Source organism: Sorex fumeus, unplaced genomic scaffold (assembly GCF_029834395.1).
Source record: "Sorex fumeus unplaced genomic scaffold, SorFum_2.1 ptg000098l, whole genome shotgun sequence".
NCBI lineage: Eukaryota > Metazoa > Chordata > Mammalia > Eulipotyphla > Soricidae > Sorex > Sorex fumeus.
In genome coordinates, this window is record NW_026606155.1 from 19,301,615 (window position 1) to 19,316,205 (window position 14,591).

General features: G+C 57.8%; 1 protein-coding gene across 4 annotated transcripts; it reads left to right on the forward strand.

Annotated features, from left to right (window-relative positions):
- Positions 1–5,164: 5,164 nt before the first annotated feature.
- On the forward strand, positions 5,165–14,535 carry ZDHHC22 (zinc finger DHHC-type palmitoyltransferase 22). Of its 4 annotated transcripts, none has more exons than XM_056133877.1 (3): positions 5,165–5,289; positions 8,111–8,635; positions 14,270–14,535. In XM_056133877.1, exons 2-3 carry the CDS (start codon positions 8,125–8,127, stop codon positions 14,533–14,535), a joined length of 777 nt encoding a protein of 258 aa, XP_055989852.1. In that variant the 5' UTR covers positions 5,165–5,289; positions 8,111–8,124. The 4 variants fall into 4 exon arrangements, with proteins under 4 accessions (XP_055989852.1, XP_055989850.1, XP_055989849.1 ...); XM_056133875.1 differs by lacking the exon at positions 5,165–5,289 and adding an exon at positions 6,171–6,373; XM_056133874.1 differs by lacking the exon at positions 5,165–5,289 and adding an exon at positions 6,488–6,872.
- The last annotated feature ends 56 nt before the right edge of the window (positions 14,536–14,591 follow it).

The window sequence follows — 14,591 nt, forward strand, 5'->3', positions numbered from 1 at the left end:
AAACCCAGGCTGGCAAGGGAAACACCCTACCGGCTGTCCTATCACTACGGTCTTCATTTACTAAAATTCTTTTTTTTTCTTTTTTTGGGGGTCACACCCAGTGATGCACAGGGATTACTCCTGGCTCATACACTCAGGAGTTACTCCTGGCGGTGCTTGGGGGACCATATGGGATGCTCTGTCGAACCCGGGTCAGCCGCATGCAAGGCAAATAAATGCCCTACCCGCTGTGCTATGGCACCAGCCCCTACTGGAATTCTTGACATATTGCTTCATTTTATTTATTTGTTTTGTTTTGGGGCCACACTTGGTGGTCTCCAAGGGATCCAACTAGGATCAGCCACATTCAGGATGAGTGCCTTAACCCCTGCTGTCTCTGGTCCTCTATCCATTTTTAAAAGGTCAGGAATGACCGATATTTACGGTAACACCCACTCTTTTGAGAGGTACCATCCTCTATGTTTGGATACAACATGTAACTATGTAACTCTATGTAACTCTATGTAACTCCCACTAATGGTGCAGATTTCTACACCCTAAATAGTTGCCTTCCAGGGCTGGAGCAATAGCACAGCAGGTAGGGCGTTTGCCTTGCACACGGCTGACCCGGGCTTGATAATTCCCAGCATCCCATATGGTCCCCCGAGCACCTCCAGGAGTAATTCCTGAGTGCAAAGCCAGGAGTAACCCCAGTGCATCACCGGGTGTGACACATAAAAAAAAAATAGTTGCCTTCCAGAACTTTGTGCCCACCAAGGCTGTTTTTTTTTCTTTTCCCACAGTGCTACACCCAGCAGAGGTGGTAGGGTTCCCAGGGCCAATCCCTGAGATGTTTGTCCTGCAGACTGGGCCTTGCCGTTTGGTGCTCATGGGGTCACTGGCATCACAGCTGGCAGTGCTGAGCGTGGGAAGAACCAAGAAATGAGGTGCTGGGTATCAAAGTCTGGGCCTCATGCATGCTGAGCACGTGCTGCACCACTCAAACTTTCTCTCCCCTGGCCCCTATTTTTCTTTATTTATTTTTGCTTTTTAGCTTTTTGCTTTGGACTACACCGAGTGGACTCCTAGCTCTGCACTCAGGGATCATCATATGGGATACTGGCGATCAAATCCACTTTTGTTGCATGCAGGGAAAAGTGCCTTACGGGGTCACCAGCTCCTCTATCTCTGAGCCCTGCCCCTGGTTCCTTTCTTATTTATTCTAGTATTTATTGAGCATGCTCTGTATGCCACGCTTTGCACTGGCTATGTAATGTAGCTGATGGATAAGCCTCTGTCTTTGAGGGTTTAAAGTCTACTAGGTAGAAAAAGATGATAAACAAAAGAAAATATTACCAAGCCGCACAGAGGCATCAGGATCTCGATCGCAGGCGTATTATTGGGCAGTTAGAAGTTGGCAGTCTATTTTTATAGAAACGATAACTCGGGTGTTACTGAGTTGGTATATTTGTAATTTGAATTCACCACAGGGGCTGGAGAGATAGTACAGCAGATGGGGCACTTGCCTTGCACGTGGCCAACCTGGGTTCAATCCTCAGCATCCTTTATTGTTCTCCAATGACAGGAGTGATCCTTAAGCACAGAGCCAGGAGTCAGCCCTGAGCGTGGCCAGCTGTGGCCCCCAAGCCAAATCAAAACAAATCAATTCACAAGAAACCCTATAAAGTTAGCTAAAGCCCTTGTCTAAATAGGCATCTTTGAGGCTCAGAGAGACCAAGGAACTTGCTCAAAGTCACATAGCAAGTGAACGGGGAGACAGGGTTCCCGTCCTTGCCAGCAGATTACCAAAAGTCACACCAAAAGTCTGTGCTGCTTCCATCAGGCCACACTGCCTCTCCCCTGGAACTCACCCCTGCAGCTGTGGGGAGGAGCGGGCAGGGAGCCAGGGACGATATAGCTACAGAGTCCAGCCCAGGGTACTTTGGGACCTAGTCTGTCTGTCTGTCTGTCTGTCTGTCTGTCTGTCTGTCTCTCTCTCTCTCACACACACACACACACTAATTGAGATGTCAACCTTCTGCCTTCCTTCCCAGCAGCCTGGGAGCCCTGGCACTGCAGGGCTGGCAGCAGAGACGGCAGATGCCCCCCAGGTCTCCTGGGGCGGCAGATGGAAGCATGTTCTCTGTCTGCCTCTCGCCTCTGTCTTCCACCCGCCTCTCTGCCCTCCAGGCCCTCCCTTTCTCTCTCCCTCAGTCTCCTGCGTGGAGAGGAAACGGCCAGTTCATCTTGCTGCCAGCTACCCGGCTCCACTAAGCAGCCTACGGGCTGTGGGTACAAGCCCCGCCTTTCTGCCCCCCCACCACCACGATGGTCTGAGCTTCCCCGGGAGCCGGGCCCAGTGGGTATGCACTCAGGAAAGTTCTTCCAGAGGCTGAGCGCTCTGAAGCAGCAGTTCTGCCAAGCCAGGTCCAAGCCAGATTTTCCCCTGCTGCATCTGTCACCAGGGAGACCAGGGGGAGGTGATCTGGCACTCAGGAAGCGGCACTCAGACCTGCTGCTTCTACCATCCTTGCTGGGCGGGCTGAATAGAGAGCTTTTCCACCCCAGTCATACACACCGAGCGCTGGAGGATCTCTGATTCATGGGCTCCGCTGGCTTTATCTCCGTCACTTTACATAAATAGCTTACATAAAGACAGATCGTGCAGGGCCCTCATCCTAGGACCAACGCCGGACACCTGCTTCCTCCACTGGGGCACGCTCCAGAGAAGCAAAGCCTCAATGAGATGCCTGCATGCTAAGTCACAGCTAAAACCAAGCATCGGCGAGCCTTGCGAATGAATGCACACGCGTCCTATCTCTGAACCTCAGTTTCCATGGAAGAAAAATGGGTTTAATCAGTTTTTTTTGTTGTTGTTCTAACCTAGCCTATAGGATCCTTGAGAGACTAGTGGGATGAAATTTTAATTTTGTGAATGTGCTTTGCAGCCGGAGAAGCACTTTATTACACCAAAGTAATGTTATTGCTGCTAAAATGAAGCTACAGTTGGCCAGGGAAATTACCCCCTTCAAATAAGAAGTTCTGTGAAAATCCAATTTTCACGAATTGGGTTGGCTAGAACATAGATTACACTTCATTGTTTTTGGAATCCAGGCTGGCAGAGGTGGCGTCGAACTAAGCCTTCAGGGGCCTGGGGACCACTCTGGGGCAGCCGCTGGCTATGATGTGTTCATCACAGAATGCCACATCCGGGCTGATGATGCCAATTAAGATCTCATCTCAGGGCCCCGGTTAACCTCAAGACCTCAGTGCAGAGGACCTTGGAGAAAGCTGAAACAAGAGCATGGCAATGAAGGGGACTCTGCTCCGGTCTCCCCGTGCATCTTGGCCTATTCTCCATCCCAGACATTTGGGGAGTTGGAGGGCCAGACAGACATGTGCGTGGGGGTTCCCACCCCCGGGAGAAGCAGCCTCCTGCAGAGAGCTTTCCTCCTTGTATGCAACATTTTGAAGCAGAACAGAATGATGGCTACTTGGAAGGGAATTTATTTCACTTAAATAACACCACCGAACTGCAAGACGCCTGGCCCAGCTCTCTCCACAGGCAGTGCTCAGAGGCTGCCAGGAACCTTTACGGGCTCCTGCCCCTTTGGGACTGCCTGCAGGTCCAGACATCGCTTAACTGCAAGAATAGAGGCCAGAAGCCGAGCAATAGTACAGGGATTCAGGCGCTTGCCTTGCATGAGGCCGACCTGGGTTCGATTCCCTGCATCCTAAATGGTCCACCAGGAGCAATCCTTGAGTGCAAAGCCGGGAGTAAGTCCTGAGCACCGCCAGGTATGGCCCCCGAACAAACAAACAAACAAACAAAAAGAATATAGGCTAAGAGGAGTGGAGATTGTGGCTTACAAATTTTTTCTGTTGCTATTTATGGAGGAGAGGATGACAGTTGGGGAGGAAGGAGACAGAATACATGACTGATGGCACATGTATTTGAAGAGAACACTTTGAAGGACCTTGGACCAAATACAGCCATCCTTGCAGGGGAGACCAGGGCCAATCACCTGTTGCTGTGCTTTGTCTCCTGCAGGCGAATCACCTGTCAGGAGCTGTGGAGGGGACCCACAAGTCTTTCCAACCTAGAAGCATTCTCTTGGCTGAGTAGGAAAGGGGAGTCATTCTGGTAACCAAAGAGAAGAGCCCAGGAGAGAGCCAGGAGAAGCCAGTGTTGTGGGAAAGGGGGGTTCAGTGACACAGCCCTCTCTGATCGCCCTCATCCCAAGGGTCCATCCTCACCCCGGCTTGTGGAAACCCCGAGAGTAGCGAGGGTAACTGACCTACTCAAAGACCTACAGCTGGTCGAGTGGCCAACAAGTATTGATGCTTTGGCTGTTCTCTGAGACCAGTATCAAAGTGCCGTTTCCCAACCAACCTCCATCTTGGTCTTTCAGGGCCGAGCACCAGTTTTGGGGGGTGGTTGGGAGGGACGAACAAAAGAACACGTGGCCGCACTTCCTCTGGCTGGAGGTTGGCTGGGGAGTACCAGCTTGGGGTGTGAGCTGCTGTCACGGCTAAGCCCACCCTCTGGCCCAAGTGCGTTTGCAGGACCAGCTCTCAGGCTCTCTCTGCCGCAACACTCCCATCCCCCGGGCGTCTGCCCACGTCCTTAGCTTCCCTCCCTCTCCCTCTCCTCTCGCACACAATGTCAGACACACACCTTCCCACTACACACCCATATGCCAAATAAAATTAGAAATACCAGCCTGGCTCTCAAGGTATTTAAGGAACAGGGATCTTCAATTGATCGGGCCCCCCAACGCACACTCCAGGCTCCCTCTCTCTCGGCCTAGGGCGAGGGGCAGGCAGAGCTTGAGAAAAGGGTCCTGCAGCCCCGATCTGGACACTGGAAAGAGCTCCCAAGAGGGAAAGGACCCTCTGAGCCCTTGGGAGCCTGCCTCTAGCCACAGGAACTCACCCGACTTGCAGGCCCTACCAGGCCCACACCTGGCATGCTCTCTCTTGCAGAGATGGAAGACCCTTTTGTGACCTGCAAGGCTTTTCTGGTCCCTTCGCTTGCTGGCGCACATTGATGACATACAGAGACGCCGGTGTCTGAAGATTCAGAGCCCTGGAGGAGTGGAGCCGCATCCCGCCCTGATACTGTAAGAGATGCTCTGTTTTAGTCCTCCCATTGAGAAAGCAATCATTGTTCCTCCTGGATTGTGTTTGCCTTAATGCAGAGAAGAGGGACCCGCCCGAGAGGGAGGATGCAGGCTGTCAGCCCCCACATTCCTGCAGGGTTCCTCAGGCTCCGAGATGCCCTCCCGCCATTGGACACCTGTTGGCCAGGTATCCCCACACTCTGGGGCCTCTTGCCCCAGAGGATGCATCATATGGGGAGGGGTGGGGAAGGAAATAGGATCAGAGGGGGTGGGGTGGGGTGGGGCAGAAGTTCTGGGCCAGCATAACCCCCCTTATCTTCCCCTCTTCTGAATCAGAGAACCCCCACCCTCCTCTCCTGTTTATCAGGGTGAATCTCTTTCATTCATTGGCTCCCAGCTGGGCTCTGTCACTTAACGGCCATGTGACCTTTGACGCACTGCAACCTCCTGCTCCTGGGTGGGGGGTGGGGGGGGGGTGTCGGGGGCTCACTGAGCTGCTGCAAAGAGTCGCCCTCCGAGCATGCCAAGTGGGGCAAGAATTAGGAGCTCCTGACTCCAGATCCTGGCCCCTCTACCCCACTGTCCGGGAGCGCCTCTCTGCTTTGCAAGGACTATCCCAGGTGGTGGCTTTAGGTGTTGTTTAGGGGCCTTAAGGGTGGCACTTCTCAACCCTCTAGACACTAGGACGCTGATGCTTATGGGTGTTGCCCCCCCCCCCCAACCCGGCACGCTGACCTCTCGCCGTCCCCCTCCCCCGACTTCCCTGGGTCTGAGCCCAGCTGAGCGGCAGAGTGGGCGTCAGTCCAGCGGGGAGGGAGGGGGCAGACAGGCCTACAGCATCCCCACGGGGGGGTGGGGTCCAGATCCCCCCCCACGGGACCGAAGCCCGCCGCCCAAGTCAGACGGGTCATCCCCCCAACCCCACCCCCTTGCAAGCCCCAGCGGGGACGAAAGCTGGGGTGGGCGCGCACAAGTCCACCACGATGCAGGCTGCGGTGAGGGTGGCCAGAGCGCCGCCCCCAGGAGGGGAGGGAGAGATGCCGGGGCTGGGTGTGGGGAGGGGGGGGTTGCCCAGCTGCCTTCCCCGCCGGCCCAGTGGGAGGACGGCAGCTGCCCGCTCCCTCCTCCCCACACCCCCGCTACCTGCCCAGTCCCCGAAGCCAGGCGGGCGGAGGCTGCGAGGCGGCGGGGCCGCGCGCACAACTTTGCAGCCCCCGGCAGGGAGGCGGGAGCGGGCGGCCGGGGCTCCTGTCGCGGGAGACCCCAGCGCGGTGAGTGCCTCTCCCCACCCCTCTGCGGCGGTGCGGCGGCGGCGGCGGCGGCCGCCTGGGGGCCGCTGCCCGGGAGCCCGGGAGGCGGTGTCCGAAGCCCCGGCGGCGGCGGGCTGCCCGCGGGTCCCTTCCTCGGGCGGGCGCAGGGCCCGGCTGCCAGCGCCGCCCGCCCCGCGCCCGGCGCCCCGCGCCCCGCGCTCCCCCAGCCTCGCCTTCCCGGCGCCGCGGCGCATCTGGAGCTGCTCCCGCGCCCCCCTGGCGACCGGCGCGGGGAAGGCACTGGCTTCGCCCGAGCCCGGGGCCGGCATCTCGCTGGGGTGGGCAGCGTCGCCGCAGACCCCAGGGACGCAGGACCCGGGCGAGCGGGGGTCGCCACCGCCACCCGGGCGCCCAGCCCGGGCCGTGCCCAGCGCGGGATCCCTGCGGCGGAGACAGGCCCGCGCTCCACCCGCAGCCGCGGGTCCCTGGGGGCACTGGCACCTGCAAAGGGGACTCCAAGGTGATCAGCCGCCCCATCGGGCCCGGACAGCGGGGATACAGAGGCCCCGTGGCCCTCGCCCGGGCCGGGTGCGGCCGCCTAACCACAACTTTCTGGCGCCGCGGGCTCGCCGACTCCCCAGCCCCGGGAAAAGTTCTCCCCGGCGCCGGGACCCTGCTTTGCCCAAGGTTTGGAGGTGGCCGGGGGCGCCACAGAGATGCGGCGGGGGCGGAGGGGGGCTGGGAGGTGGTCTCGCAGCCCCCTGGGGCCCGCTGAGCGGCTGGAGAGGGCTCGGGCGGGCGCCCATTGGGCTGGTTGGGGGGTTCTCGCTCCTGGGGGGCGGGGCGAGGCGGGGGCGCGGGGGTAATGTCGCTGCCTCGCGCGTGGAAACGCTCTTTGCAATGAAATAGCCAGGACAGTCAGCGTGGGGCGGGACAATGGGTGAGGCGGGACCGGTGGGCACAGGTATTCCGACTGCGCCCCCTCACCCATCCCAGGCTTGAGAGCATCAATCGTCTCCGTTGGGCTCGCTCTCGCTCTCCCTCTCTCCTGCTGGCATCGGTTGCGTGTGTACAGAGAAATACACATGCACACAGATACCCAAGGAGCACAGAGAATGCACACACAACACACAGACGCACACACTCCCATCACACCCGGATCTACACCGCCTACCTCCAGCGTTGGGTTATCACTGAGGTTCTCGAGGGAAGGGACCTTTTCCCCCCAGGGAGGAAAAGCAGGAATTGTTGCAGGTCGTTCCTCTCTGCCCCCCACCCCCACCCCAGTCCTCCCGCTTCTCCTAAGGAGACACCCCCTGAGCTCTTTGCATGGCCAAAATACCTCAGTGCAGCCACCACCGCCTCCCGTACAGAGGACCACCGACCCCTCCCAAGGCTGAGCCCCAGGGGCGCCGGCACAATGCAGCTGGCTCCAAACCCGAGGGGGCGGGCACCTCTCCAAAGGCCTGGCCCCCATGAGGGTGGGGGGGCAGCGGGGTGGGGCGGGGTCTCACTCCGGTGAGGTCCGGGGTTAGGGAGGAGGGGAGGGCTGAAGGCAGGGACCAGGGTCGGGGCGCTGGTCCCACAGGGCTGGATGGAGGCGCGCCCTGCCCCCGCCCCTCCTGCCCACCCCTTCCTCTCTCTCTTTCTTTCTCTCTTTCCCTCTCCCTCATCTCTCTCTCTCTCTCTCTCTCTCTCTCTCTCTCTCTCTCTCTCTCTCTCTCTCTCTCTCTCTCTCTCTCTCCTCTCTCCCTTCAGGAATGTAATCCAGGATGCTGGCCCTGCGGTTGCTGAACGTGGTGGCCCCCGCCTACTTCCTGTGCATCTCCCTGGTGACCTTCGTGCTGCAGCTCTTTCTCTTCCTGCCCAGCATGCGCCAGGACCCCGCGGCCGCCCGCCTCTTCTCGCCTGCGCTGCTCCACGGGGCGCTCTTCCTCTTCCTCTCCACCAATGCCTTGGGCAATTACGTCCTGGTCATCCAGAACTCCCCGGACGACCTGGACGCCTGCCGCAGGGCTCCGTGCCCCGCGCCCAGCACCCACTTCTGCCGAGTGTGCGGCCGAGTGACCCTGAGACATGACCACCACTGCTTCTTCACCGGGAACTGCATTGGCAGCAGGAACATGCGCAACTTCGTCCTCTTCTGCCTCTACACCTCCCTGGCCTGTCTCTACTCCATGGTGGCCGGTGTGGCCTACATCTCTGCGGTCCTGTCCATCTCCTTCGCCAACCCCCTGGCCTTCCTCACGCTCCTTCCCACCGCCATCAGTCAGTTCTTATCTGGTGAGTGGATGATGACCGGCGTCACAAAGACACCACACACACAAAGACACCACATACACACACACACACACACACACACACACACACACACACACACCAGTCCCCAGATTGCCAGGTTTAGCCAACAAAAATATGTAAGTCCAGTTAAATACGGCTGTCACATCAACTTTTTAGCATAAGTATGTCCTTAATATACATGTGACAAATGGAATTTGCTCCTGTCTGGAATTCAAAAAAAGTGGTTAGGGCCAGAGAGATAGTCCCTCCCTCCCTCAGGGAAGGTGCTTACCTTGCATACAGGTTTGATCCCCAGCACTGGATGTAGTCCCCTGAGCCCCACCAGGAGTGATCCCTGAGCACAGAGCCAGAGTAAACCCTGAGCATTATCAGGTGCGCCCTGCCCCCACCCACCCAATAATAAATAACTGGGCATGCTGTGTCTTCTCTGGATACTAGCTTTTCTCCACTCCCATTCTGTCCCAACTGCCGCTTTACTCATAGAATTGTGGCTGTCCCCATGCTCTGTGCCAGGCAAGGCTGGTTGCAAGTCATCCCTCCACACAGCCTTCAAGGGAACGCATGGGATGACCCTCCTCTGCCCAGTCCCCAAGCCTGCTCACATACGCCCCCAAGAAATTCGCCCTCCAAAGGTGTAGCCAGCCAGTCACACTGGGGTCCACCCTACTTTCCTGCTCCCTGCCTAGGGCCCCAGTTTGCTCTTTTCCTGCCTGGTGGAGCAGGGCAGGGACACAGTGTAAGCAGCTGTGGGCCCTCCTGGAGGGTCCTACATCCTAGCAGCCAGGCACAGGGCCCTGGACCCCAGAGCTCAGCCCGGTAGAACTGTTTTCTACCATTTAGCTAATGCCACCCAACCATGTTACCCTCCACTCTGTCTTTTCCCTGGCCGAGGGCTCTGGATGATCTGATTCTTGCTATTGCTAGCTACATGCAATTGTTCTCTCCATCTCTCTGATAAAAAAAAAAAGAAAAAGAAAAAAAGGATGCCCAGATCCTGTATGTGCATGTACACATACATACATGCGGTGCCCAGGACTGAACCCAGGACATATGGGTGCCAAGGCATGTGCTTTACTGTTGATCCACTTCCGGGTTCATCAACTCTCCATGACCAAGTGTCGGTCTCTGAGCTGCCCCGACACCCCAGCAGCAGAGGGATGAGGTCAAGGGCCTCCTGGAGCCTTGACCTTTCAGGAAAGAGCGTGGCTTCCCCCTAGACAACCAGGCTGTCTCCTTGCTCTGGGGCTGGACATTCACACAAAAACCTGGGTGTCCATCCCAGGATGGCATGGCCTCCCAGATGGCAGCGGAACACAGAGGTCCAAGATGGAAGCAGCTTGGGGTGTTTGTCTGAAGAGCTGGTGACTGAGCTGGGCCCAGAACTCAGTTCTCAGGGGGGCCTCCTGGATCTGGGCGCTGGCTTACCAGGCTGTTGAGGACAGAAATAACCCGGACGGGGGAGGGGTGGGCGGGCAGGGGGGGCGGAGTGTGAGCGCGGGCAGGTGGAGGGCTGAGGAGTGCCAGCAAGCCTGTTACACTTCCTTCTCCAAGCGCTTTCCTCACATGGAAATGGATGGCTGCCCCCGGAGGCTCGTGCGATGGTTTGGTGTGAGATGAGCTGGGCTTGAGGCTGGTCCATATGTTCAAGGTTTGGGAGACAGGGAGGGGAGGAAGAGGAGCCTGTGGTGCGGCTCTAGCAGGCAGACAGAGCCAGTCAGTATCTGCCTGAGGGGCTCAGAGTCCCTGGGGTCCCCACTGCCTTTTCCTTCTTCCCATGGCTGCTGGACATAGGAAGCTGAGAAGTCTCCTCCCAGCCCCCTTTGCCAGCCTTTCATTCCGTTGCTCTCTCTCCTTCCTGCACACACAGCTCAGTCCAGCCCCCTCTTGCTGCCTCTCCATCCCAACAGGTGAGGCTGAGCCCTCTCTCATTTGCATAGAACAACAGGTGGACAGAAGGCTTTTGGCACATTGAGTTGTCCCAACTGTGGCACAGTCCCTGAGCCCTCTGGCCCCACCAGAGTGCAGGATGGCTGTGCGTGGGGGAGAGGGGGGCGCTGAATGCTGGAAGTGGGGGTCTTCCAAAGGGGTGGGGGTCTTTGACCCCAGGCATGCTACTCTGCTGTGGCAGAGGTCAGGACTGGCTGTGAGAGGTCAGAAAAGGAGGCCTTGCGGGGCTGGAGCGCTAGTACAGCAGGTAGCATGTTTGCCTTGCATGTAGCTGACCCGGATTCGATCCCTGGCATCCCATATGGTCCCGCGAGCACTGCCAGGAGTAATTCCTGAATGCAGAGACAGGAGTAATCCCTGAGCATTGCTGGGTGTGACCAAAAAAAAAAAAAAAAGCGAGAGAAAAAAATAAAAAGGAGGCCTTGATTCTAGTTTAGTGAGACCAGCTCAGGTGGTATCACCCCCCTGAGTTTCTCCTCATCTGGGAAGTAGAGTTGAACCCAGGGGAGCTGTGCCATGGGGTCTTACAAGAAAATGGGGAGGGGGACTAAAGTGATAGCACAGCAGGTAGGGCATTTGCCTTGCACGTGGCCGACCAGGTTCGATTCCCAGCATTCCATATGGTCCGCCGAGTAGCACTGCCAAGAGTAATTCCTGAGTGCATGAGCCAGGAGTAGCCCCTGTGCATCACTGGGTGTGACCCAAAAAGAAAAATAGGGGGGGAGGGGGACCACACATAGTCCTAGAACATGCCGGCATGTGTGTGAGGCAGGTAGGCATTATATCCCATTATATACAGGTCAAAGATCCCGTGGCTGCAAAACCCTCTCAGGTGGCAGGAAATCTGCCTAAGATTGGGTAGAGGAGGGCTGTCAGACCCCAGCGCTCCCACCACGCCTCCCCAGAGTGGCCTCTCTGCAGCTCTGCCTGGGGAGTGAGCCCCTCCCGAGGGCAAAGGTACTTGTCCCTGGATGGCCATTCTCAATGCCAGCCACATGTCAAAGGGTTCCAAAGGCGCTCACTTGGGCGGGAGCCTGGGGCGGGGGGGGGGGGGGGGCGTTAGACGGTGAGAACTTTGGGGCCCTATGGGAAAATTCTGTGATTTTTTTTTCCAAAAGCAGCAGAACTATTATTAAACAGATCAGAGGAGCGGAGGCAGCCCAGCGAGGCAACTTCAAACAGCCCCAGAGAAAGCAGGTCCCCAGAATAGCCTTTGGAAACTGCTGCCTGGGGCCAGGCAGAGGCCAGCAGGCCCCTCGCCTCACGCCTTGGTTTTGTGCAGCCAACACCCTCCGCCCAGACTTGTCCCTGCGTCTACATTGCAGGGCAGGCCTGAGCTTGGGCACTGATGTCCTCACCTCTGCGCTCCAGGGCCATCTGCCCGGCAGCAGTTCTCCAGCCCGGGGGGCACCATGGTCTGATCTCAGGTGCCACGTGTGCCCGCATGCACCCCGTGGCACCAGAGCTCTCGGAAGAAGTGGGTCAGAGAGATGGCACCATCCCATCTACCGCGTCCCCTCCCCCCTCCGTGCCAGATGGAGTGAATCTCCTATCCGCTGGGCAGCTGGACTTCCTTGTCTTGGACTTTGCAGAGAGAAACCTGCTCTGAAATATCAACGTTCTTTCGGCTGGGGCTGGAGAGATAGGACAGCAGCTAGGGTGCTAGCCTTGCACTTGGTCGACCCCAGTTCAGTCCCCGGCACCCCCATAGGATCCCCTGAGCACTACCAGGAGTGTTCCCTGGGTTCAGAACCAGGAGCAAGCCCTGAATGTCACTTAGTGTGCCATGCACCCCCCCCCCCAAAAAGAGATCCTTTGACTAAGAGTCAGAGAAGTCAGATCCTTTGACTAAGAAGTCAGATTTGTTAGTGAGCAAATCTGGGTGGGGGCTGCGTGTTTACCCATGATATGTGTTTGCTTAGGGGCCACACTCAGCTGTGTTCAGGGCTTACTCCTGGCTCTGTGCTCAAGGAGCTCCCCTAGGGGGACCATATGGGGATCGAACCTGGGTCAAGCCGTGCACCCTTCCTGCTGTGCTATCTCTCCAACCCTGGCTGATCATGGTAAAAGGCCCATCCCTGGGAGGATGGAAAGTGGAGTGTGAGAGATCAAGAAGAGGGGGGGCTGGGGTACCCGAGGGATATGGATCAGGAGGACAAGGGGCATGGTTGAGAGTGTGGTGACAGAATAGGGCATCTCTGGGGGAGGTCCCGGTCTCTTGCCTGCTAGAGTGGAGCTGAGGAGGGTCTGTGAGTTCTCTCCATCCCCATATCCCCACGGCCCAGCTGGAATCACAGTACGGCCAGGACACAAGCCCAGGAGAGGAGTCAGCAATGACTTGAGGGTCTTAGGAGTCAAAGGGGAGTGGTTCTGGGTGTGTGGGGAGAGTGTGCTCAGCACAGAGTGAGGCATTATTGCAGCCCCAACTCTGTCCCATCACAAAGCCTCCTTGGATTTGGTCACGCAGCCTGGGATCCAGTTAGTCCATTAGGGGTCACATTAGCCCCATTTTACAGATGAGCAAAATGCAGCTCAGAGAGCTTGAGAAGCGCATGTGAGCCTGCACAGCTGAGATTCCCATCCAGCTCAGACGAGCCGTCACCCCTCCAAATCCAAAGAAAAGTGGCGTCTTTCACTCTATGGGTGCTGATTGGTGTGCTTGGTTTGGGTTTGAAGCCACCCCCGACAGTGTTCAGGGCTTACTACCTGGCTCTGTGCTCAAGGATCACTCTTGGTGGGGTTCAGGGGACCATATGCCTGGGGATTGAGGCCAGATGGGCTGAATGCAAGGCAGCACCTGTCCCCTATTCTGTCTCCCCCAGCCCCTCTGGGGTGTTGAAACTCAGAAACAAGGAGCCCAGAGAGATAGGACAGCAGGTAAGGTAATTGCCTTGCATGCAGCCAACCGGGGTTCGATCCCTGGCATCCCATAGGGTCCCCCAAGCATGACCAGGAGTGATTCCTGAGTGCAAATCCAGGGGTTACCCCCTGAGCATCACCAGTTGTAGCCCCTAAAGAAAAAATGAAAAAAAAAGCCGGGAATAGGATGCTCTGACTTTGAAGGTCTCTGAGGAGGAGGGTTCTCGAGACAGGGGCACGGGGTGGGGTTGGGACTGACGATGGGGATGGAGGTATGGGAAGTCCTGCCCAGCCTCTCTGGTTCCTGCGGGGACACCGTCCTTTTGCTCACATAAATGACTGCCGCCCTGAGAGCTCGTGACTTCCTGATGACTTTTGGCTCTCCATCAGGCTGTCACGAGCAGGAGTCCTCCCCGCCAATGATCCCCGTTGCATAAGCGAGGAGGCAGCTGCTCGGGTCCTCAGCTCACCCCTGTTTCCTCCTGAGAAACCCCCCTTTGCTGTGCTTCCAGCCCCCCTCCCAGGGAAACCAAAGGGGTGGGCGCTTCTGAGTCTCAGGAAAACAGTGCCGAGGAAGTGACCAGCGAGGCCTCCTCCCTTCTTCCCTGGTGCCCTGCTCTTCCCCTCCAGCCTCAGGAGCTGTCAGCACGGAGGAAAAGTTAGGGTCTCCATCTGCATCCTGGCTCCCACCTGCCTTCCCCCCAACCCCCATCACAGCAGACAGACGGACAGACAGACAGACCCCGCTGCACAGGACGGGAGGGCTCGGGTATCCAGTGAGCCCGGTGTTTCCCCCGCCCCGCCCCGCAGGCGCTGTCCTCGGTTCTGAAATGTTCGTCATCCTCATGCTCTACCTCTGGTTTGCCATCGGCCTGGCCTGCGCCGGCTTCTGCTGCCACCAGCTGCTGCTGATCCTCCGCGGCCAGACGCGGCACCAGCTGCGGAAGGGGCTGGCCGTGCGCGCCCGGCCCTGGCGCAAGAACTTGCAGGAGGTCTTCGGCAAGAGGTGGCTGCTGGGGCTGTTGGTGCCCACGTTCAACGTCGGCGGGGAGAGTGCCAAGCAGAGGGACAAGTAACAATCCTTTGTGTGCGCCCATTCCTCCTGAGTGCCGGCCTGCTCTCCCTCCCGCCT